This window comes from Acanthopagrus latus, chromosome 24 (genome assembly GCF_904848185.1).
Source record: "Acanthopagrus latus isolate v.2019 chromosome 24, fAcaLat1.1, whole genome shotgun sequence".
In the NCBI taxonomy this organism is placed as follows: domain Eukaryota; kingdom Metazoa; phylum Chordata; class Actinopteri; order Spariformes; family Sparidae; genus Acanthopagrus; species Acanthopagrus latus.
This window is the reverse complement of record NC_051062.1, coordinates 8797115-8821946: the sequence shown is the minus strand read 5'-3', so window position 1 is coordinate 8821946 and position 24832 is coordinate 8797115. Positions and strand designations below refer to the sequence as shown.

The 24832-nt window shown below is 42.3% G+C and overlaps 1 protein-coding gene across 3 annotated transcripts in view; it reads right to left on the bottom strand.

The window, feature by feature from the left end:
* Window positions 1-1451: 1451 nt before the first annotated feature.
* Window positions 1452-24832, bottom strand: part of LOC119015623 (transmembrane protein 47-like) — a 25848-nt gene continuing 2467 nt past the window's right edge. The window contains exons 3-5 of one of the 3 annotated variants that reach the window (XM_037091812.1): window positions 11074-11214; window positions 6278-7455; window positions 1452-5428 (exon numbers count right to left, since the gene is read on the bottom strand). In XM_037091812.1, coding sequence (XP_036947707.1) covers window positions 7277-7455; window positions 11074-11214 — 320 coding nt within the window. In that variant the 3' untranslated portion in view covers window positions 1452-5428; window positions 6278-7276. Of the gene's footprint in view, window positions 7456-11073; window positions 11215-24832 lie in introns of all 3 variants that reach the window. The other 2 variants (XM_037091811.1, XM_037091810.1) reach the window with 2 other exon arrangements.

Sequence of the window (24832 nt, the reverse complement as noted above, 5' to 3'; positions counted from 1 at the left end):
ATAGAATCATTTGCATGTTTCCAGATGTGACCATCCAATCCCAAAATAATGTATTAACATGTGAGAATGTGTTATCTTGAAATTTCCAATCATATGTGATGTCTGCAGAAAAGTTGCAGTTCACATGGGATTAATAAGTGAAATATTAGAGACATGTAATACAAAAAAATTTATTGTCTCATGTAAGTAATCAGCTGGGAAAATTTCATTGCACTGCTCTATTCATTCCTCCCTTAAAGCAAATCACAAGCCAACATCTGTTTTTAAATCAGGCGACGAGAACGACACGACGTCCCTCTACGATGTTACAGATTCCTGGAATAAAAAGCTGCTGCTCCAGGGAGGTGCCACTTTTAACCAACTGTTACGTAACTTGAAGAGATCTTCTGTCTTGCAGCGATCTCGATGTTCCCTGCAGTGAAGTGTGCTCGTCTGTCACAGCAGCAATCACAAACCACTTTACTTCAAACAACACATCATCGGGGTCTTTTTTTGTCACTCACGGGCTGTGAACAGTCGCCTCCTCAGCCAGAAATAATGACACCCAGGTCTCTGCGGGGGCACATGTTGTGATTATGTTAATATGTTTTCTTCCTGAAGACAGTAACTGTTGTTTTGGTCAAGTGTTCGCTCTGACTCTGCGGAGCCTTTCCTTATGTTGCTAATTGGCATCCCCCCCTTCCTAATTGGCAGGAGGAGTGTTTGCTAAGAGGCAGCCTTGAAAGAAAGCGAGTCAAAAACTGGCAATAGATATAATCTCCAATGTGTTCATTCAGATAATGAGGGGAAAGTAGTCCTCTTCCTGGAGGAATCTGGGTTCCTTTGAATAAACCCTTGATATAGTGGTATAGAGAATGAAGCTTTTATTTTGTTAACTTGGAGCATTCAGGGAAATATCTTCAACTGAGAACACTGGCATCTCAAATTTAAATCTAAACATGAACGTTCAGAATAACTAATTGAGATCAAAATGGCTAATAAAGGGTAAAAACTTGGAGCTGCCAATTAAAGTGTTGAGAAATGTATTTGTTTAGTTTAGAACAAGCTTTAAATTGTTATGTTAATCGAACATAGACTTCACTGGAATACACCTAGTTTGCAGTATAGCTGGTGGCAGACAGGATGATATCATCTGCATACAAATGGACATCGACTTACCAGAGTATCTTGACTTCAGTCATTTTTTTGGTTTTGTCCTCTGGGTGCACTTCACTTCTTCCGAGCTTCCCTTTGAAGGATGTTCTTGCAGCATCTGACAATTTAAACTCAGCACACCAGGAAACTCCAGTGCATTTTTTTTTTCAGCGTATGTTGCTGATGTGCGCTAAATTTAGCTCACAACATCCCCAATTCATTAAGCTTACACTGAAAGTAAAATGAAGATGACAGTAGTTATATCAGAGCTGAATAAAGACAGTGATAGGAGGAAAAAAAGACAGTGAGACTTTCTGTTCAGTGCTTTAATGTGCCAACGTACAAAGAGATAAATGCTGATTACTGACATCTCTACAATGGCATCTAAAACATGCCAACACATGCACACACACACGCTTTCTCGTCTTGTCCAACACATTCTCTCCTCTGTCATTTACACACACTTACATACATACATACATACATACATACATACATATGCACACACACACTTCCTAAATCCCTATGCACATCATTAGACAGTGTTTCTCTCCAGTCTACTGGGAGGTTATGCATAAAACAGAGCTGACTCTGTTTGCGAGCCTCTACATTTCATCAGTAAATTAATAACCGAATAAATGCTAATAACTACAAGTCAGACCTGGGACAAAGCATACAAGGAAGCAGCATGGGTCGGGCACCCCGGGGTCGCTTGCAACAAGTATAACCTATTAGAGGGCAGTCGTGTTGTCGTAGCATGTTGCTCCCAAAAGAAATGACACTGAGGGGCCTAACACAAATCATCTTATTTACGCTGAACTACACTGAACTGCCTTCATTAAAAATCAAAGCATGTAGGTCATTTTTCGAAAACTGGCGCAAACATATTTGCATTGTCGTTTAGAGTCAGAGGATCGTAATCACAACTGACGTGACGCTGATTTCAGCTCCCAATTAGGAAATCAAAACACGCGGCAGCTCATTTTCGGAAAGGCAGCGACCACGATAAGTTATGGTGTGTTTGTTTTCAGAAGCCGCAAATTGTCAATTTGAATCTCGGATAAAATCGCAGCAGCTGCACCATGTTAAACTACCTGAAGAGAAGCAGTAAGTCTTTGATGTGAGACTACCTGGCAGGGGATTCATCTCCCCTGCCAGACATTTAGACAGTGTTTATGTTTGGCAGGCAAATTGAGAATAAGCGTGCTGTAATACCAGACTGGTACTGTAAATCAACAGTATTCACAGTTTCTGCACATAAAAATGTTTGTTTTGGATTCTGAAAGCATTAAAAGGGCAGTTCACCCAAAAATCAAAAATAGATATTCCTCCCTCAGTGCTCTTTTTCCATCTAGATTGTTTAAGTGCGAGTTGCTCAGTCGTACAGATGTCTTCCTTCTCTTGAATATAATGGAACTAGATGGTGCTCAAATTGCTTAAATAACACAAAAACATACTGCAACATAGAGACTACATCAAATCCAATTCATTTTTTTTAACTACACTGCAGAGGGCATCATCTGTTATCATCCAACAACGTGTGTTGTCTCTTAACATCCGTAATCTCACCAGGCTGCATTATGATAAATTATGAGGTTGTTTACACCTGGCATTAACATGCATCCGACGTGCATCTCGAGTGACCACCATGTGATCAGATCTCACATACGTGCTCAATATGCAGTTGAACGCATGCAGCACTAGGAAAAAAATGTTTTTTTTCCGCAAAGAAAGAAATAACTTCTTAGGTGACATTTGCTGAATTTACAAGAAGGCCAAAATAATTGAGAATTGGTCCCTAATAGCATTTCATTCAGTTTTTTGAGTGCCACCTAACTCAACAACTCTCAAAATTGAGCAATTTTGTCAGGCAGTCTGGGAGAATTTCTCTCCTTGCTGTTTTGGGTCATGAAGTTTCTGTTTTTGTTTTTTTTTGTGCTTTAAGTACCTCAAGCCGAGTGCCATCTGGTTCCATTATATTTAGAGGCAGACGTCTCTGCGGCCGATAATACAAAACTCAGCGACACACACCGAAAAATACTCGATGGATAAAGAGCCCTACAGGAATGACGTAAAATAAGTGTTTTTGATTTTTAGGTTAACTGTCCCTTCATATTCACATGCAGTCCTTCTTATTAGATACATAAGGGAATATTTCAGATTATTCCTGTATATTTTACCCCAGGTCTGTTACAGTGTTAGTGCCTAAGGCTCTTCTAAACCACCAAAGCACAGAGACGTTTCTAGGTAGCAAAAACACCCTCACTAAGCTGTGATCATACAGTATTTAAATACAATAGCGGCCATATCAAATATCATACTGGCGGTGATGATATCTATTCCACTGCTGCTCGTTGCCCGCACGGAGTAACAACACGCCCGAGTCCATGACCCGACAGAAAATCTGGTGACCCAACAAAGCTAAACACTGATTAACTGGCGCCCCACCACCAAACACGGTGACGCTGTGACATCTTTCTGATAGAACACTTTAGATTAGGGTCACGTGCTGAAAAGCACCCGCTGACCCATAAAGCTGGTATGACTAATGGAATAATGGCTGTAACGGTGAGCGCTGCTTCTGTTTTCACTCAGTGCTGAATCAAAAGATGGGTCGACTGTGACATCCTGTCACTAGACATACAAAAAAATCCACATTACAGCTGTTAAATTCAGGTTTTTTTCCCCCCTCTACTTTCACATAACATCCATCAGTTCGATACTACTTGAATATACACTGTGAATTTACAACATGAGGTTTATGTCAGCCTGAAAAGGCCTGGAACTGAAACGTGAGATTAAGTGGCTTTAGTCTCCGACACGTCCTGCCCACATAGTTATCCTTTAGTAATGCTTCTTTAGTCACGCTTTACATTACAGCCTGCAACTTACAGTGTAGTGTTTTGTTAGACAAGGTACCAATGGCAGAGTAAGGACAAAGGTACATAGGAGGGACAAACTTGTGAGAGAGCGAGCAGCTGGTTAGCTTAGATTAGCATACATGCTGCAATGCAATGCTATGCTAAGCTAACCAGTTATAACCAGTTGATGGCTATAGCTTCATATTTAGCATACAGGCATGAGTGATGTCAATCTTCTCATCTAACTCCCAACAAGAAACTGAGTAAGCTTATTTCCTGAAGTATAAAACTGTTGATTCAATAGTAAGAATATGTATGATGCATTTTAAAACTATTGTATGTAATTTATTTCAACCTAAACACTAAATTCTCCGACCACTTTCTTCCGTTGTACTGACACATTTATCCTATTATTGGTACCCATTAAGTGTCAAATTGATACCCTGTATGTACTTATTGATCACACTGTCAGTTGTGGGCTGTAATCTAAAAGCGTCACCGTAAAACTTCCAGCCGTGTCAGATCACAGCTGCTGATAAACTTGAATGAGCTGATTTTCGAAGCCCCGCTTTTGTAGTGCGAAGCACAAACAAATAGCACTTTTCCTCGTCGACGGCGGAGGAAATGATTCCGTCTGTGGTAAACATCACCGTGTCAGTGCAGATTAAGTAAATGGACTTCTGTCAGCTGCGTGATCTGCGTGGCGGCTGCACAGCTCTACATTTATTAGGGTGGCGAGGGAGGCAGCCTGGATCCTATTTTTGGGTGATGGTTGCTTGACAGCTCCACAGTAAATATGTGACAATGGAGAGTACAGAGAGGAGGCCGCTTGTATCTCCAAAAATGTCAGCCATAGAGTTCTTATCCTACATTCATCTCCCTGTGCACTTTTGAAATTATAGAGTTGGTTTTGAAGGGAGAATGGAGGTCGCCAGGTTAGGAAAGTAATTCAGCACACGGGGGAAGTTGAATTCATACTTTAGCTCAGAGAGAACATAAATAATCTTTTGCACAATGGAAGCAAGAATAGCTTCACCACCTGCTTTATCGCCCAATCTAGAATTAAAAACTCGGTATAAGTTATAATATTAGCTTCTCCGTCTCTGCACAGTGAGTGCATTTGATCCATGGCTACCACCCAAACATCTGATGATAAGAACCGAACCCTGGGGGAAAGAGTGGAAATGAGATAAGTGCTGTTTAAACTCAAACGAGCCTGTTGGGCCGTGATTATCAGACGAGTTTTACTGCAAGGTGGCGATGTTTTGATGTAAGATACAATCCTACTTTTTGTCACAGCATTCATTAATACTGACATTTGACACTGGCTGATATTGACATTTTCCTCTTCCTTGTGCCAACAGATGTATGACCGGCTGGTTTTCCCACCAAAATATGCGCACACTGGGTGCAGGGCTGGTCCCTGACATTTACTGCAGACAAGGAGACAGCAGTTTGACGTTAATGAAGTGCGGCCTGAACTTATCAGTAGATACACTGATCCGGTTTATAAATTGTCAGCTTCAGTGGCCATGTTTACATGCACAAAATAATGCATCAATACCTCATACTCATCAGAAAGGGCACCCTAGAGGCCACTTCTTCATGTTTTATCTACCGTAAGGGCATCCAAGAGGGCACTTTCACTGCTTTTTTTTCAACATTAGTGTGATATAACCCCCATATGCCTTTTTGGAAAATACCAAACTAAGGCCATATGATCAAATTTAGATCATTTATATTTGCGTGCTGGATGAAATTATTTCATCTTAAACTTTACATTTACTATACATATGCATGTGTCTTGTCAAAACACATGATGCAAATTACCCACATTTTAAAAACACTTTTTTATATCCACCGTTAAGACAGATTTCAAGGTGACTTTTGTGCATTATGGTGACACTGCTATGGTTTTGGTTTGAAGTGTATGTATTGCTGACCCCAGGTCAGCCACAACAGATACGCACTATTGCGAGTAGTGCCCCAGGGCTCGGAATGGCCACCCATTCTTTTATCCATTTACGTTGTTCCTTCAGGTCATCTTATGCGTAGACATAATATCATTTTCCACTCTTATGAGGATGGTGTACACGTGCCCTGAGGGGCGTCAACTCAAAACACAGTTCTCCATATGTGTTTCTGTGATTGTACCTACTTCAGCTGAGTGCATAATCATATCACTACACTCTGAATGCAGATCCTATCTTCCTTAAACTACTGATGTACATGTAAACATGCCCACTGAGAGATTGTATCTGTCTGTGCTGTGTGTAGTTTACCCTCCCATCCACAAGCAGGATGCAGAGGAGGAAGGATGCTCCGATCGTCACGGTGCGGAGAACCCTCGGCTCGATGGGGAATCGAAAATTTAGCAGACCCTTGGAGGCAGCTGAGCGCAGTCTGGTCTCCCACCTCCGACCATGGCTAATCAATCATGACAGCTGCACGTGCACGCCCTGTGGGTTGCCGCGGTAACAGACAGGTGGGTCGATAACAGAATATTGAGCGGGTGTCTTTATTTTATCCCCCCCCCCATCTTACCTACCCCCGAGAGGAATCTGCTCAGTCTTATGAAAAGTTATGAAGCGCAACTGCACCGTCTGATTCTCTTCCACGTCCTTGTTAAAGTAGAGGAGCTCTGGAGGACTCTGAAAAAGAAAACAACTCCTAACTAAGCACTGATGAAGATGAACTTATGGAGCAGGAGGCTGGGTGGTGGATTTTCGAAGATGTCCAGGCGGAGGATTCGATGTTTACAGGTGCCTTTGCATGTGCATGCGTGCGTAGACGTGCAGTAAAAGCCTCCCAGTCTAACATCCTGTTTCTGAAATAACAGAGTCAATAAGTAAAGTGACACAATAAGAGGAATCATCAAGAACCCGAGGTGGCATCGTCACTGTAACCCTCCATCCTTTGTTACTGTTGCAGTTGTGTCTCAAGTCTGGGGAATAAACATGAAGACTTCTTTCCACCCTCCAAACCCTCCCAAAAACTGACCTGCTGACGTTAGGGCTGTAAGTTCAGATACCCACCAGCTTCAACGCTCACACTTCTGTTGACTGAGGCACAAAAAGAAATCCCCAAAACGCCAGCTTAACCCCCTGAATTTTTCTCAGGGGAGGGGGAAAGCTTGTGGTGTTACAATTACTGGCTCAAATCCGGTGTACAGTATTCCTCAAAGTTCTTGGGAATTGAGCCGTTAAAGGAAAATACCCCCAGTACCCTCTCCTTCACCCCTGAATACCATGTGACTGCAGGGTCCTCGGCTTGAATCAGAGTTAATAATACTCCTCGTAGTTCTTGGGGTTGAGACAGTAGAGGATTCCTCCGCCGAAGGAGAAGATGGTCCCCCCCCAGGCCAGGCCATAGCCCCAGTTGAACTCGTGGTAGATCCTCAGGTTGATGCTCTCGATGAACTTGATGGGGTAGAGGACCAAGCTGCAGGCTTGGAGGACAACTGGAGGACACATAGAGACGGTAGGTGTAAGGCAGTATACTTGCTACAAAGTAAGTACTTAATAGGTGTAATTTCTAAAAACAACAGTACAAAAAGTCGGTGGGTATCCAAGCAACATCATTTCATCATTAGTTGAAAACAAACCAAAATAACTAAGAGCCCATGATAAAACAAACATGTAGACATTTATTTTTGTGTTTTAAAATGCGCCAATCACACAAGTAATGGGTGAAAATGTACAAAATCCCTGAAAGGAAACCACTTAATTAGCTCAAGCGCATAAATAGCTGTTAGTGCCATGCTATCTGGCCAGAGTGGCAGATAGTTTTTCACAGAGATTGATGAGGAAAAAGCATGTTTGGACTACGGTCAGACAGCTCATGCTGTTACTGTGTGTTTATGCCTGCTGATGAATATCGTTAAAGCTTCTCAGGCTCTGCGATCACTGAAAGGACAGATTTAGGGTCCCTTTGTTGGACTAAGTGGCAGCTGATAAATGTCATTAAAGTTGAAGTCTGTGACTATTGAACCTGGGCATTTACACTCTGGTGATATGCTGCTCCTGCTTGTTTTGAGTATGAATTGGACCTGCTGATCATCATCAACAGGGTTCTAATGTGCACATTATATATGGGCCACACCATGTAGAAGATCTGGGTAATTTAACAACCCAGAAAAAAGTTTTTTCACCTCATGCACTACGAAGCATCCGTAGGAACCCACAACAAGGTTCCAAAGCTATCCAGATTTTGCTTATTAGATCCATGCTTAGCATAGTGTTGTTAGCCTGACGACAGACTCACAGTCCTGTTTCCAAATATTGAAAACTGTCCAAAGATAAGCTATTATGACACTGTATGAATATGCTATGGGCAAATTTACTATATCTGGCCACCTGCTGTGCACATATCCATGATAATGAGTGTCTTCAGGGTGAAAGTGAGAAACAGTGAGCAATCATTTGAAATAGACCGTGTTCAGTATCTATATTTGGTATAGCTGTAACAGCAGGAGGAAGCAGAAGTGTTGTAAATGTTGGAAATATTCATGTAATGTGGAGTTTATCAGTTCTAAAACAACAGCCGAACAATAATATTAACACGGGTGTCAACACGGAAGAAAGATATTTGTCCTCAATGGTGCTTTCGAACAGCGGGGTGCCAATATTTCATTTATGTGGTAAGTATTAATAATTGAATTCTGAACATCCTCTGAAGTAAAAGTTGCAACTGTGTGTTCACTGGATTTGGTTACACACACACTTTTTCTATTACACTTCTTAGTTTTATAGTCACGTACGGAACAGTTTACAAATACCAGAAAAACAGCAGAAATTATCATCGACTGGGTCCCGCAGGGGACATTATTTACCTCTCTTTAGTTCATTTAGCACATTTTCGGAAAAAAATGAAATAAATCAAACGTGATCAGGCAAGAGGGTAGAGCGAGGGGATGGCGGAGAGGAGGAGGGGGGAGGGTGGAGAGGAGTGAGACGGAGAAGGATCAGAGCAGGTCTAAAGGGTCAAAGGAAACAGGAGTAGTTTAGGAGGACGGGGAAGAGGTGAGCACGAGCCGAGAGATAGATGCTTAAGAGGGGAGGAGGGGGAGGGCGAGATGGATGGCAGCGGAACAAAGGGGGAACACATCAATCGCTATTGCTTCAAAGGGAATTCATCTGGTGGGAACGTAAACAAGCTCTGGCACTTTTTCTGCACGGAAAAAAAGGAAGAAAAAAAAAAACAGCGCGGAATGCATAATATCCCAAAAAACATGCAAATATTAACACAGTTGGTGTGAAAAACAAGCCTTGAAGAGGTAGCTGGTTGTGATCTTCCATTCACTGAAGGGTCCCTTTATCCTAAACCCGAAAACACTTTGCCTCTGCGCTCGGCTTTTAAGATATCATTTAGGGAGCTGGGTGGTGTCCCATTTTGACAGCTAGAGATTTTTGTTTGTGTGTTTGTTTGTCTGCCAAGTATTCACTGATTGCTGATCTCTGTTTTCAAAGTTTTAAAATGATAAATGATTATATTTCGCTTGAAGTATTAATTATTATTAAATCAAAGCAGCGCATTTTTACTTTTCACAATGCTCAATGAGTGCGGAGCCACATTTTTGTTCAGGTTCCAATTAAAAAAAACAACATAATCAGCTTTGAAAGAAGCCCTGATTATAAATTTCTTTTCAGGAGGTTTTTGTAGCAGCGATTGCGTTGCTAATTGTTCAAAGCCACAATGTGTGTTTTTTTACATGATTGCTTTTCAAACTAGCTGTTGTCTGACAATCAAGTTAAAACTAACTTCTCTTCAAATCCACAAGAGAAAACTCTAATCAGTAGGAAGTTGGTGTAGGATTAACTGTGGCTCATTAGTGTTACGCGATGTGTCACAGTTGCCCTGATGGACTGTAGTGCTGGAATTAAGTTAATTAAGTTCCTCTTGGGAGCGCCTCTTTCCAATCTTAGGTCTTATATCTGACTGGTTGGAAAATGTTGTATATTACAGTTAACAACATAAAGTTAACAAGTGAGACGTTTGTGTATTCATTCCTTTCACACATAACAGTCAGTTCAGGGAATACTCCCAGCTAGATCATTAGAGCAAGACATAAGTCAAGAAATCTGGTTCTTCTTTTCAGCTGCTAGCAAGTGTCTGTCGCCATCTTCCATGCCAAACTTAATGGAAAGAAACCTAGAAATCTAATTACATTGCATCATCTGGATGACTCTTGTGTTGCTAGGCTGATGACGCGGAGGAAATCTTAGGGAAAAGGTTGAAATGATCATTTACACTTCTCACTTCGTACCTCGATATGCATTCAAACTGTAAACGTCACGCCGCTCTCTTTGCTGTGCCGAGGCTTAAGGCAGAAAAGCAGCTCATTTATTACAGCATGCAAAATTATTCTATTTGAATGAGCAGTCAAATGTCAATCCAAATTTAATAAGGATGTTTAATTCCAATCCGTTGTGTTCTCATTTCTCACTCGTACTGTACTCTCTGGGGGGGAAAAAAAACACATAGCATCTGTAAATCTCAGTCGCTTTAAGTTAAGAAGATTTCCTCTTCAGTGTAGAATCTCACTTCTGAGGTTTGCACGGTGTGATTGAGAATAACATCCAACAGGCAACACATGCGGCTTTGCAGAATGAAACATTTCACGGCTAAAAAAAAAATGAAATTTCCCAATTATTCCCAGGAGATGAGGATGCGGAAAAGATGTGGAAACTTGTCAGTTGTCCAAGTTGAGATCGGGGCTGGCTGGGGAAATTAAACGGACTGGCATGACACTCCGGTCCAACCCTGCTGGGCCCAACTCATAAAAATAAAATTTTCTCTAAATTAGTTTGAGGGAGACAGGAACTGTGCGTGTGTGTGGTCTGTGTGCAGTCGTGTGCCCACTTAATGAGTAAGTAAGGATTATCATTTAAATGCATGTCAGTTTTCAATGTGATTACCCTGCAACCTTCCAGTTACCTTGTCTAAATTGGCTAATTAAATGTGTGTGTGTGTGAGCGTGTCATTAGGTGTGTGTACTTTAGCACATAATGAGCGCGTGGCCTTCGACCCATGACTGTTGTAATTGTGGCTACAGCTCATCGTGTGCGTGTGCGCTGACCTGCGGCGAAGAGCATGAAGGCGACGGGCGCGTAGAATCGCCGCCTCGTGCTGATGCACACGGCGACCAGAGCGACCAGGAACGACATCAGCACCAGGGCGCCGCCCCCTAGCAACAGGGCCAACGTAGCAACCTGCCAGTCTGGAATGGGAGGGGAAGGAAGAAAGAAGAAGAAAGTGAACAGGAGGAAGCAACACGTTTCCTAAACAGTCAGAGGAAATTCATGAATACGGTCTAAAAATGAAGAAACCCTGAGGGTGGCCTGCAAAGGAGACGGAGCCACAAGAGACGTATTATTTTATTTGACATTTTAAACCCTCAATCAAGTACACTGATTGGAGGGAGAGCGAGGGAAGGGGTGAGGACGGAAAGGGCGTAGGAAAAGGTATAAAAAGGGAAGGCATGAACAATGAAATAAGGTGGAAAATGACATCGGATGAAAAAAGGGGGGCAGGAAGAGAGGGACAGGAAGTGGAAAAAGAGGAAAAGGAAGAACAAATACAGAGAGACAAGGGGGACATAAGAGACAGAAGAGGAAGGAAAGAATATAAGAAAGGATGGAGGGAGAAAGTAGAGGAGGACTGGAGGAATTAAAAGGGAGAGGAAGGAAATAAGTGAGGCGAGAGGACAGGAGGAAGATGCTGAATAGAGGATGAATGGATGAGTGGAAAAGGAAGCAGCTAATATACGGTGAAAGAAGAAAGGAGAGGAAGACAGATACAGGGAAAGATATTGGATAGAGAAAGAGAAACAAAGAAAGAGGGAGATGTGCAAAGACAGTGAGTGGGGAGGAAAAGTGATGTAATTAGGGAGACAAAGGCGAGATTAAAGGACGAAAAGGAGGAAAGGAAAGGGGTGAAAAGGGAGGTCAGGCAGACGAATGAAGAAAAGGTTTGGAAAGTAAGAGGAAAGTGAGAAGAAGGATGCAATGAAAGAGACATGGAGAAACATGGAGATAGTCGGAGGAAGGTAGGATGGAGGGAGGGAGGGGAAATAAAGCAATAAAGGAAAGACTGGGAGAAGGAAAGTGTGACGGAGAACAGGTGATGAAGCCCAGGAAGCGTTGGCGGATAGACGAAAATAAAGCAGTGACGGAGGGAGGACAGAGGATGGAAGGAAGTATGAACAAGGGAGGTGACAGAAGGGAAGAATACTGGAAGGGATAGACAGTAAGGAAATAAGAGAGCAAAGGAGTGTGTGAGAGCCACGAGAAAAACCAAAGGGAATGGAGGAACAAAGGGAGATGAAGACAGGTTTCAGTGGCGACGAGGCAGACAAGCACCTCAGAGAGGGGTGATGGGCGATAAAAGGGGGAGAAACAAGAAGCGAGTGGAGAGGCACGGGCGTAATGTTACAAGGACAAGGAGAGGGCAGCGTGGAAAGCAATGCCAAAAGGAGGAGGGGGGAAGGAGAAGGAGGTGAGGAGGGCGTGAAGGGGCTGGGGGGACAGAGCAGCGCCGAGGGAAAGTAATGAAGAGAGGGAGCACTTAGTATACCTGAGCTGACAAAAAGCCTCAGCTAAAAAGCTTTGCTGGCATGTTATCAAAAGTCTGTCCGCATTTAGGCCGGGGACTATATATAGGAAGCGCCGCGATGCACTCAGAAATAGCACACACGTACACAGACATGGAAGCATGGTCACATACCAAGACACACCCAAACGTGGTGCCACATATCACATCCAACGACATGCCGCTAAAAAGACAAATCATATTAAGTGCTGCAGGGATGACATGGATTATTTTTGTAGGGTAGCCCAGAAGTTAGCATCGCCCTGGTCCCCTCAAAAAGTCTGTCGGATTTCTCTGTCAGATTTCCCATTGTCGCCAAAAATCTGACTTTTTATACATTTCGCTTAGTAGGATAATCTTCAAGACAACATCACTTTTATGCTTTTTGGAGCATAATTGTAATCGCCAGACGTAAAATGCTAACAGTCAGCTATATACGAGCTGAATCACACTAGCATGACTTCAGCGTTACCACCGCCCAGCCAGCACAGTTAGCTTATATATAATATTTATATATAATTTCTGCTAACTGTAGCCACCGTTATCTAGTTAGCTCAGTTAGATATGCAGTTAGTGGTCAGGAGTAGGAGCTTGGAGTGGTATAGTGGTATATAGATATCTCTGCAACACAATATGTAGATGATGCTGAAACTCTTATTTTTTTATCATTTAAACAAAAATTCTTACATAATGCAACTTCAAGAGCAACTGCTGTGTAACTGTTTTTTTTTTTTAATTTAATTGTTTTGCTGATGTAACGACTGTCCTTGCTCTTTATTTAACAAGTCACAGAACATTCCAGTGAATGAATAGAGATTCAGTTCTTGTTTTACATAAAAGCTGCAAAAACAGCTCAGAGCCAGATCTGTAGCATCTCCAGCTCAAGCTCTCGGAGTTCAGCACTGCTGAGGTGGTTTGCTGACGTTGTTGATCTGCGGCGCCAATAAGCGTGTCTTCGAGATAGCCTCTTGCTTGGGAGCTCCACAGCGAGTACACTGATCGGGACGATTCCACTGGAATTAATTGATTTCCGGTGCAACATTTCTTCCATTTTGTACGCTGGCGTGACTGGAACTGGACACACACACACACACACACACACACACACCATCAAGTACTACATCTGGGCTCTGAGGGGGAGGAAGAGGAGTTCTGACCACTTCTCTCACCTTTTATTCCACCTGTCTGCCTTCACGCTGTGATCAGATGTGATGCTGTCAAATTGGCCGGGGCCCCGTGCACGCTGCTGTTAAAACCTATTTCTGCACCGCGCCGCTAAATAGGAAGTGGTGTGTTATGGATAAATAATGAAATAATTGGCGCTCCTCGACGACGGCAGAGGCTCTTAAGATGCGAACTTCAGTGAGCTGCGCCTGAGTCAGAAAATGTGGCTGTCAGGCGAGATGCAAACTCGATGCGAAGTCACCGGCGTCAACGGTACATTGAAGTGGATTTTTTTTTCTTTTTTTTTTTCCATTTTCCAGCTTTTTAAGGTGTGTAAATACAGGAGACGCCTAAATTTACTAGAGTGGTAAGGCATGTGAGAGATGGATGGTGGAGGGGAGAGATAAGGAACGATGAGAGATTTAGAGGCGTGGGGAGGGAAAGAGAGTCGGGAGATAGCGGTGAAAGATGAGATTGCGGCGGTCGGCGGTGGGAGGCAGGAAATTAAAGATGAGAGAGAGAGCGGAGAGACGAGCGGAGAGATAAAGAAAGATAGATCTTGTGCACAATCAGCGGCATCTTGTAATACAAATGCAAAGCAACCGAAAAACTGTTTATTTCCCGGTTTGAATGATGTCGCTGATTACGGAGGGGGGGAAACCAAAAGTTGTTTTTCTGGACACCTTTTCAGATTTATTAAAATGTTCCCTGGCAACAACGTGTTCCGAAGTGAAAAGCCCAATTTCTTATTTTTTCAGCCTTGGTCTCTCATCTAAGCCTTGTGGGTTTGCTGTGTACATGCTCGAGTCTGTTTACTTTATATTTTAGTTGATGCACTTCAGGCTAAATCTCTGGATTTCAGGCAGTTCTATTGCACCTCCTCCCCCCGGAGAGTCGAGCTAGCCCTGAAGATGCAGTGCAACGAGATATACACATGAGCAGAATGAGGGATGGCAGACGTATAGAGGGATGAGGTGTAGAGAGGTGGAGGGTTAAAACAGGGCTGGTGTTATCTTTCATTCACGTTTAGCTTCCCCTCCAGCACGGAGCAGCCAAAGCCAAACAAAAGTCAGCATGACAAGGCATGAGATGTGGAAGTGGAAACAAATGTCTTCAGCTGTAGCGGAGTAAGAATTCATCTCTCTCTCTCTCTCTCGCAATTTCTCAGACATGCTCATTCACACATCTCTCACCAGAGTACTCTATTTTTTCATCCGCTGTACTCACACCCACCTACAGATGAGCTCAAGCACCCCTTCAACACCAACTACCATATTCTGAGTGTGGTGGAGAATACCAGATTAAACTTGATAAACGATAACTGTTACTTGACAATAAAGGTCAAGAATGAAAGCAGTTTATTACAACTCGTATTTGTGTCCTGATACGTCGTGACCTCTAGTGGTGGGAGTAGTTATTACAGCTCAAAGGAGGATGTCAGGGAAGGACGATTGGGTCGAACTGTACGCACTGTTCAAAAGTCATGAAGGTACGTTTTTAATGGAAGTTACAGAAGTAACACAGTGATCTTAATCCAAACCATGTTTTCCTAAAGCTAACCAAACAGTTTTCTTCCTCAAAACTATCCACACTGCTAACTAGAAACATTTGAACCATTTATCCATCAATTTCAGCTAATTTGTCTTTTTTTTTTTTTTTTTACCATTTTGAGTGTTTATCCCATAGTTATAGCATCTATGTATCTACTAAATATCCACTCTATGTCAAACAGCCATCCTTTACTTTTAGGTGACTGTATTTACCATGTATTGACAACTTTTATTTGATTGTTTCAACTTCTCTGCCTTCTCACTGATTAAATATGTGGATAGACTTTTTTAAAAATAAATGCGTGCTCCAAAGTTTTTCAAATTAGTTGAGCCAGCCTACTCCACAGTCGCACCATGTAGATACCCCCTGGTAACTACAGAGGTACCCCCCAGGGTACAGGTACAGATGGTGCAGTGTAAGATCCCTCCTGCAAAAAGCAAAGCAGACTCTCCAACCACAAAGGAAAAACGTCAGGGGGATCACTAAAATAATAATTTCCCATCCTCTCACATTATATTTCACATTAAGCTTCTTGAATAAGTCTTTGGTCCTGGGTCGCTTCCAGTTACTGTTTCTGTACCACACCTGGTTCAAGAGATGGAGATGATGACTTTATCTGTGTTACGTGAGAGGAGATGATAAAAAGGAAAGCAATTGACAAGACAATGTTCATCCACACAGTTAACCCTACATTAAGGATTATTATTAAAAACACACAGTAAATGTCCAAAGCTCTGCCTATCACTAAATACTGTGAGATAAGAGTCACATGCCAGCGGAGATTCATCCAAAACTTAACGTCGCTCAGACAATCTCAGATGAACAATTCACTATTTATAGGCACAGACATGAAAGTCCTACCTATGTTGCATACCCGCCTAAAAGCATAGAGTCGTGTAGTATTGAGCAGTTGACTTCTTCTCTACCAACACAAATCTCTCTCAAAGCTCTCTTTCGCCCCAAATTTAGAAACTGCACAAAACTCAACGGGATGATTTTTTACGTAACAGAACACAAAGCCAGGGATTGTTTTAGGCGCTACAATACTCAGTGTCCTCTTACTGAGGCCCGTTATAAAGTTGTACTTCATATGTTTGTTTTTGAGTAAATACTACAGGATTTAACACAAATACAGTAAGTAACATTTCTCTGTAACTACAGTGGTTGCAAATATCACTCTTAATCACACAAACACACAGACACACAATGGTGGCTTTAACTGTAAACCTCTCTCTCCTGCTATCAAATACATGCAGTATGCAAAGCCCTCCTTCTGTCTCTGCTTTGAATAAAAATATGAAAAAAATCGGATCTGTACACACTGTAACAGCACATACGGCTGACTTAAGAATATTTCCCATGGACCATTTAGATCCTCCCTCCTCTGCGTTCGTGGCTTGCAAATTAGTTCTTGCGAATGTGCCGGTTCCCCACACACAGACTGCACACTGTGCTGTGTTGTGAGAACCACCTCTCGCTGCAATGTGACCGTCTGCCATGTGACGGGATTACCGCACTGTCACATTTTTTTCTGTTTTTCGGCAAAGCCACTTCGAGCTGTCACGCTGATTAACCGCTGTAGTGCTTCGAGTTCATGCACAGAACAAAGCCCGTCAGACCTCGAGCTGCAAATGTAAAAAAAAAAAAAAAAAAAAAAAAACAATTTAAAAGTTATGTGTCATTTTAACACCTCAATAGTGGCATCGTTTTGACACCAAAAAGGTCACTGTGAGCCCTCAACCTGACGACTTTCAAAAGCTCAGAGTCAGAACCGACTCATTACCAAGAGACACCTCTGAATCCAAACCAGACCTGACCCTTTAACAGAATGGTTCATCCTAACATGACAAGCCGGTAATTATCTGCTCACACATATGCAGATGGAAAGCTATGCAGCTTTTTCTGCAAAACGGCACTGCAGCAAACTGAAGTAGACTGGGCCTGTCCGTATGGTCCGGTGCTTCCGCAGACCTAATCCAAGACTTCCCATCATCGGCACGATGGTGGGTAGATAATGACTGAATTTCAGTTTTGGATGAACTCATCCGTTTGTGTAAGATCAGCCAACAGATGCATCAAACAAAAATAAATAGAAATAAAAGAGTTGGCTGCTGATAAAAGCTGGTCTTCAGGTCTGAGCAGGTTTGGGGATGCAGAATCCTTTGTGCAGGCTGCTTCTGTTGGCAGGGGACCACGCTGAGAATGCAGCGTTATTCAGGCACAGCTGGCAAAGTGTGGATCCCGTCTTGAATTACTGGCACTGGGATATAACATAACTGACCTCTCTGAGCCTTCCCGCAGAGTGCTGAGCCTCACAGTTTATACCGCGGGATCATTAGAAGGTTTAGCTGCCTTTTGTGTTTGTTTAGTGATAAAAGGATGGCAGTCATTTTTTGGCAATGCTAGCAGCTTAGCTTGAGGGGTGGACATGTCCGTCTGTCTGTGGGTCAGTCCACCACTTTGGTCCAGAGTGAAATATCTCTACAGATATTGTATTGAGTTGTCGTGATATGAAAATTTACCCTGGGACGCCTCTATGACAAAAGGGATTTGAAAGATTATGTATAACCATCACTTAACAAATGAAATGTTTTGTTATGCTCTTACTATACTTACTATAAATGGCTGGCTACCCACCAAATGTTAAAAGGATGCTATAAACCTGTCAGCAGGGATGCAGCCTTTATTGTTCCCTGATAGTGTTACATTGTGTATATCAAATCTGATATAGCGTCGACAGGAGTTTTTGCAAAATAGTTTTCTCTGGTGCTTCTGAATAAATTTAGTCTGGAGCCCTGACACAAACATTCGGAGTGCTCCAACTAACCTTGGTAATCTGTTAGCATGACGATGATAGCATTTAGCTTGAGGCACCACCGTGTCCAGGTGATGTTGCTAGCTCCTTAATGTTCACCGTTTCACTTTCTGTGATGATTTGATTAGCCAGTTCCTCATATAGCCTTTAAAACACATCAAATCCCCAAATCATTCAGTTTTTTGCAGATTATTTTTATGTTCATCGAATGAATAATAAACAACACAGAGATATAGAAAATAATCAGCTTAATTTCTGAATCCCCGCAAATGTGATATTTCTGAGTCATCCTAGGTGTTAATTAAACGCTCTGAAATCCATTGTATTATCGCAAAGTGGGTTTAAAACTTTCGAAGGTCTCTTAATGCTTTAATCAAAAACCGATTGAACGAACAAATGTGAAATATGAAAAAGGACGATAAACCAGGCGGTTTCCTGGTGAGCGTGGCAGATGAAAGTTAAAAACAGCCGGCTTATTTTTCTCTAAAAACTATGATGATTGCGAGTTAATACCAGAGGAATAACCACATTTAAGACAATTTTGTCTCCTTTATGTCCGTAGATAATTTAGAATGTGTTTATTTTTAAGATGTTTTATGTGCTGCAACATGCTGCTGCTGCTGCTGCTGTGATACTGCTAATGCTTTGAAGAGCGCTTGATTTGCATCCACCAAAAGGATTATGTGTGTTATGGCACATGCACATCCTTTTCCCCCCATCATGCCCCCAGAGTGTGTGTCTGTGTGTGTGTGTGTGTGTGTGTGTGTGTGTGTGTGTGTGTGTGTGTGTGTGTGTGTGTATGTGTGTAGCTGTGGATTCCTGGTTATTCCCTTGTCTGTCTGCCCGCCTGCCTGTCTGTCTACCTGTCTGTCTGCCTGCCACAGCAGTGAATGCCACATCATTTCCCATTCCTCATTCAGCTGCTACAAATAGAACGGGCATCTCTGGGGGCCGAGCTCACTGAGAGGAGAGACGGAGTCAGAAGAGAGGAGGTGGGGGGGGAGAAGAAAAAAAGGGGGGGAGAGACTTGACCCGGGAGAAAATGGAAAGGAGTGATGGAGATGGTTGAAGGAGGAGGAGGAGGGCGAGGAGGATGGGGAAATTACAGAGGGAAAATGATTAACATTAGAAATGTAACAATGAAGCCCTCGGGGAGGAGCGAGGGACAGGGAGGAGAGGACGAGAGGAGACGAGGGGGAATGAGGGAACAAACAGGGATGGGAGGAAGGTTGAGCACTGAGAAAAATACAATTCATTTAAGAGTACAGATGAAAAACGCCCGGGGAGTAAAAAGCAACGGATGGATCGATGGGCTGATAGAGAAAGATGAGACGGGGCAGACAGCGAGGAGGCACCATTTATGGCATTTTTCGGGGCCTTTGGTGTGATTGATCGCAAATCTGTGGCAACAAAGACCTGCAAATGTGGGTCAAGATGGGTCGTAACTGAAACCTTTCACTAAACCTGCTAAAATCCACATATGACTACACATCTTTTGGTATTTACCCTTAAACAGGATACAAATAATGTGATCTAGGAGAGAATACAGTAATGTTTCCTCATGATTTTTTTAGTATCGCAGGCTGCAACCAAATCTGACAAAGAACTTGTGAAATCTCTCAAGGTCAGGCTACAACGCATCCTTTGTTCTCAATTTATTTCACCTGAAGAACACTTATGTTTGTCTACCTGACTCGAGTGTTAAGCTTGACATCGGAGTTGTAGGAAAACAAAGGAATAAGAGGGGGTGGGGGGGAGGAGGAGGACGGAGCAAAACAACGGCAGGAGAGGAGGAGGCGGTTGAGCCTGAAAGGGGAATAGAAGAACGACTGCGAGGCAGAGAATAAAAGATGGAAAGAAAGTAGGTTGGCTTCCAGGTGTAACTTCTTAAGGTTCAAACATCTTTCAGCGGAGCTTGTATGACAGGCGGAGGTTCAGGTTCCCCTGATGTCTGCCTATAAGGCCAGACGCCCACTATGAGAGGTTTCATCTCAAGCCGTGTCCCATTTGCCAGACATGAGAGAATTGAACTCCAGGATTTCTCTGTGGAGCCGACTTGATCTCGTACACTCCCTGCTTGTCTGCTATTGATGTTTTTCGCACTGTCATGAATATCAAAAATCCCTCTTAGCTCTTTCTCAGACTCAGAATGCGTTGCTTCGCCTCACCTATGTGTCAGAGTGGCGGCTTTTTGTCATTCCGCCGCATGAATAATGGAGAGCAGCGGTCAGTCGGAGATGATACGAAGCAAGAAAAGCGATTTCTGATCACCCACACGCTGCCTCATAGATGGATTTGAGAATTTATTTTGTGGCTGAAGCTTTAATTAATGACTAAGATGAGTGTGAGGGATGCTCGCCCCCTCTTCTCACCGTTTCGACAGTACTGCTGCCTGTTCTCTAACGCCTGAAAGCGCTCAAGAAGAGGGTGGCAGGATGTTAAACCCATATTAACGTTCACATACTTATACCCTATTAAGTTAATATAATAAACTCAAGATCTAGCAGACACAGCGCAACAATAACATTCATTTAGAGACATGTCTGTGCCCTAACGATGAATCCTTTTAGCTAAATTTTGGTCTCCACCAACAAATATCATGCTGTTTACCTGCTAAATGTTCCCATGGTGTTCAGCAGCTAGTCACTGACTGTGTGTGCTGTTTAGTGCTGAACGGGTATTGAAAGGCTACAAGGCAACATAATTGGTGTGATGGAGCTAAAACGGTAAAGTTGCAAGTAAGGGTGGGGGAACTTTTGAAGGCATACACAATCTACTCTGATCAAGGCGTATTGTAGTAGTAGTGGTATCGCTGGCACCGCTGTCACAAAACCAAGTGGGTTGTTTCTGTTTTCCTCAGAGTAGGAACTACCTCAGAGGAAATAGGAAAATAGCACAAGTTTATTAATCAACTTAGTCTCTAATGGAAATGTGAAAGCAGATGGTGCCAGGCTGCCAAATGGTGCCAGGCATTATTGTTGGCACCACTGTTGCATATAAACAACTGGGTTGTTTCCGTTTTCCTCAGAGCAGCAACTACTAACAGGATAGGAAAAAGCGCGAGTTTATGAATTAATCTAGTCTCTAATGAAGAAGTGAAAGCAGATGGCGCCAGGCTGCCAAATGCTGCCAGGCTGGCAACCTGACAGGATCGCCAGGAGAATTCAGACAGAATTGCTCTAAATACCAGTGGTGTTTTGTGTTATTCTGTAGCCATCAACAATCCCCTTCTTAATGACACGTTAAAGTGAGAAAACATGCCTCTTGCCAGTTTAATGTCCTCATACTTTTATTTTAATTGGAGATTCATGCTACAGTATGTGAACAATACTAAAATAGAGAGATGTCACCAACTTGATGGCTATGCTGAATGGACAAACGGCTCTTCCTTATGTGATGTATCTTAAACAATCAAAGGTAAGTTATAGCCAGAAATGAAAATCGTGTTTTAATAGTGAAAATTGAAGAAATTCATGGGCTAATGAAAGTCTGGCTATAGTTTACATAGATTCAGATTTAGATTGTGTATTGTAAATGTGATTTAGCAAATTGTAAAATAATTTTTTGGCCAGATAAACAGTTGTTGTGGGCTTTTAGACCAAAACATTGTGCTGAAAGCACTGCAAAGAGCTGAAGGGAACTTCATAGTCAGGAACTTTTCACATTATTAATATAAAAATATCAATTATAGCAGCTTTGATCTGTGACTGTCATTTCATCTCTATACTATCACTTTTAACAAATGTTCTGGTAACACCACTGTATGTTATCTTGCAATAACCGATAAACAAAAACATTTAAAAAACTATGTACAAAGAGAGTGTGATCTGAATTTATACTGTTTAGTTCATTTCCCTTCTATCCCCACACTGCAGGGGAATAAAAGTCTAATTCTAAATAAAAAAAACTCTGAAAATTTCTACAAAACTAATCTGACATGAGAAGAATCTCTGCAACAACCATAAAAACAAAGGCACCCTCATGTCCTGAAGCTTGTGTCATATTCAAGGCAGGTTGGAATTATCTGTCGAGGAAACAGAATTCATGCCAACATCCAAATGTAATTATTACTGGGGAACTCTGATTTTTTTTGTGAAACCTCCAAAACACCAGACTTGGCACTTAATAATATGGGCCTGAAAGTCAGCCAAGCGTGGTTGCCTCATGTCAGCCAAAGTCTGACGTTTAACGTAATTAGATTCGGTTTAACCCCTCACACAACCAACTCTGTGATCACACAAGCATCTGGAATTGGTAACGCACAAGTTTGTCCCATGACTGCTTGCAATCCTGCTTAACTCAAATGTGGGATTCCCTTTCCGTTACTTCTGTACAGTCACATCTTTAACAAAAGGTGTAACGTGCTCTGACATTGTAAGATTGCCTCCGTGACTTCCAGGCAATTATTCACACATGAGACCGAGATGTTCATGTAGCAATAAGTCTGAGAGGGGCTTCAGATACTCCCGACACTATAATTTTACCTGCAGCGGTTAACATGCAAACTCCAATTACCACAGCTGCTCTTTACACAATAGTTCTGTTCATTTCTGCACAGTGAGAGCCTTCCTTTATGCCTTTGATTTTCCATCTCGGTCCAATTAATTAGAGGGTTATGTTATGTACGTATGTTGTGAGCTGCAGATTTCCGTCTCTGATTGAGGTATTAATTAAATGATCTGTCTCTGCATACATTACAGCATTTTGCTTCTTGTTTAGGCTGAAGGGAGTTTCACAGTCAGTGTATTTGTCTGGATGTTCCCATTACCATGTTAATTTAACCCATTGATGCATACCTTATAGCCTATGCATACTTAACCGAGTCTAATCCCTTCATTTCATTTTCCAGTTAAGCCCTGAAGTCCCTATTTTAAGGGGTTTTCTGCTGTCAAAATAGTTAAATACTGTCTTCCCTAATGTTTTGCTGGAAAACTTTAGGCTAGAGACTTTAAAAAGTTAGTGTTTAGACTCTTTTTTGGTCATGGTATGCACATATAAGTTGTCGAAAAACTATATATTTTTTTAGGTATAGGTATTTATGCAGTTTTCATGTGTATGCATTCTAACATTTGATTTTTTTTTATCCTTGAGGTAGAAATATAACCATTTACTGATGTTAGCTAGCCACATGCTATAGCTCCCCTTTACACTCGGTTATCCGGCAGAGCTGCCAAAAATGAAGGTGACTGATGGACACCATCTTGTGAAAGTAAGCTCCCACCTCATTCCTCCATCAGAGATTTACATGTAAATGTTATGTGTCCATCTATATCTTCAATTTGCTATTGGTCACAAAACTTTTACTTGACATGAAAAATGTAATCTGGCTTACTTTGCCTCAGTGAACAAATTCACTAATCGCTGCAATTCCATTGAAATTAATTGATTCGGTTTTTAAATTTCACCATTTTTAGTGCTGGTGTGATCACGCATCAAGGCTGCATATTAATATATAAAAAAGGAATCCATTAATGTAAATGTATTTATACATTGATTCATATTAAGGCCAATAGACGGTATATTGTTCTTGTCATAATATCTGTGATCTCTCCCTTTGTTTGTCTTTTTGAACACTATGGTGGCCCAACAGGATCAAACGTCCCTATGCTAAAGTGCCCCTGAGCGAGCCAGTGAATGAGTGCCAGTTTCAGCAGGGGCCACACTGTAGCAGCTCTGCCAAGCGGAGATGCCAAGCAGGGGGAGGTGAAAAAGACAATTTCCCCGCTGCGATCGGTTCAGCTTCACATTATTAGAAAAAGAGAACCATCACGTTGAGTGAAAAGGATGAGCTAAATTAACAAAAACTGCTGCTTTGGTCTGTCTCGGGCGCTGGAACAAGCCAAGGGGAGCTGGCACAAGCAGGGAGAGATTTATTTTTTTGAGATCAGTGTGTGTGTTGGACGGGCTCACACACACCCACCCACACACACACACACACACACACCTGTCGCGCCAAGACATCTAATTAGGTAACCCTGCTCTGGAGTCTGGGTGTGCATGTATGAGTGTGAAAGAAAAAGAAAGAAAGAAAAAGAAAGTTGTGGTCACAAAGTGTGTCAGTGAAAGTGTGTGTGTGTGTGTGTGTGTGTGTGTGTGTGTGTGTGTGTGTGTGTGTGTTTTTATGTGTGTGTCAGTGCAGGTCCTCTGGAAAGAGGAGGTGCGGAGATGTAACAACAGAGAAATCAGAGTGTGACATGAAATATTCAGCGCGGCTTCAGAGGAGACTGTCCAGAAATAGGTCAGCTCGACGTGGTAGCATCTTATTGGCACAAACACGCGCAGACACAAAGCCACTTACACACACTGACATATGGACACCCAGACACTCCATGTCCACACACACACACACACACACACACACACACACACACACACACACACGGATTTCAGACACTCATTAACTTGCATACAAAGACAGACAGATACTTAGATAGATGGCGGCTGTCACAGTGTCTGACAGCCAGAAGACCTTTTTAAATGTCCCCATGTATAATTATCACCACTCAGCTCCTGGTGGTAAATAAAGCCACTTTCACCTCAATTAAAGTAATGCTCGCGACCTCTTGTTTCCCTGGAAACCGATCCAACATCCCAAGATCAACCCCACCCCCCCCAACCTCAAAACTTATTGCCAGACCTCTCCTGGGTGCGACAACAAGGCCGTTTTCTAGACAACAAAAGAAGTGGAAGGACAATAAAAAAAAAGAAGAAGAGCGAG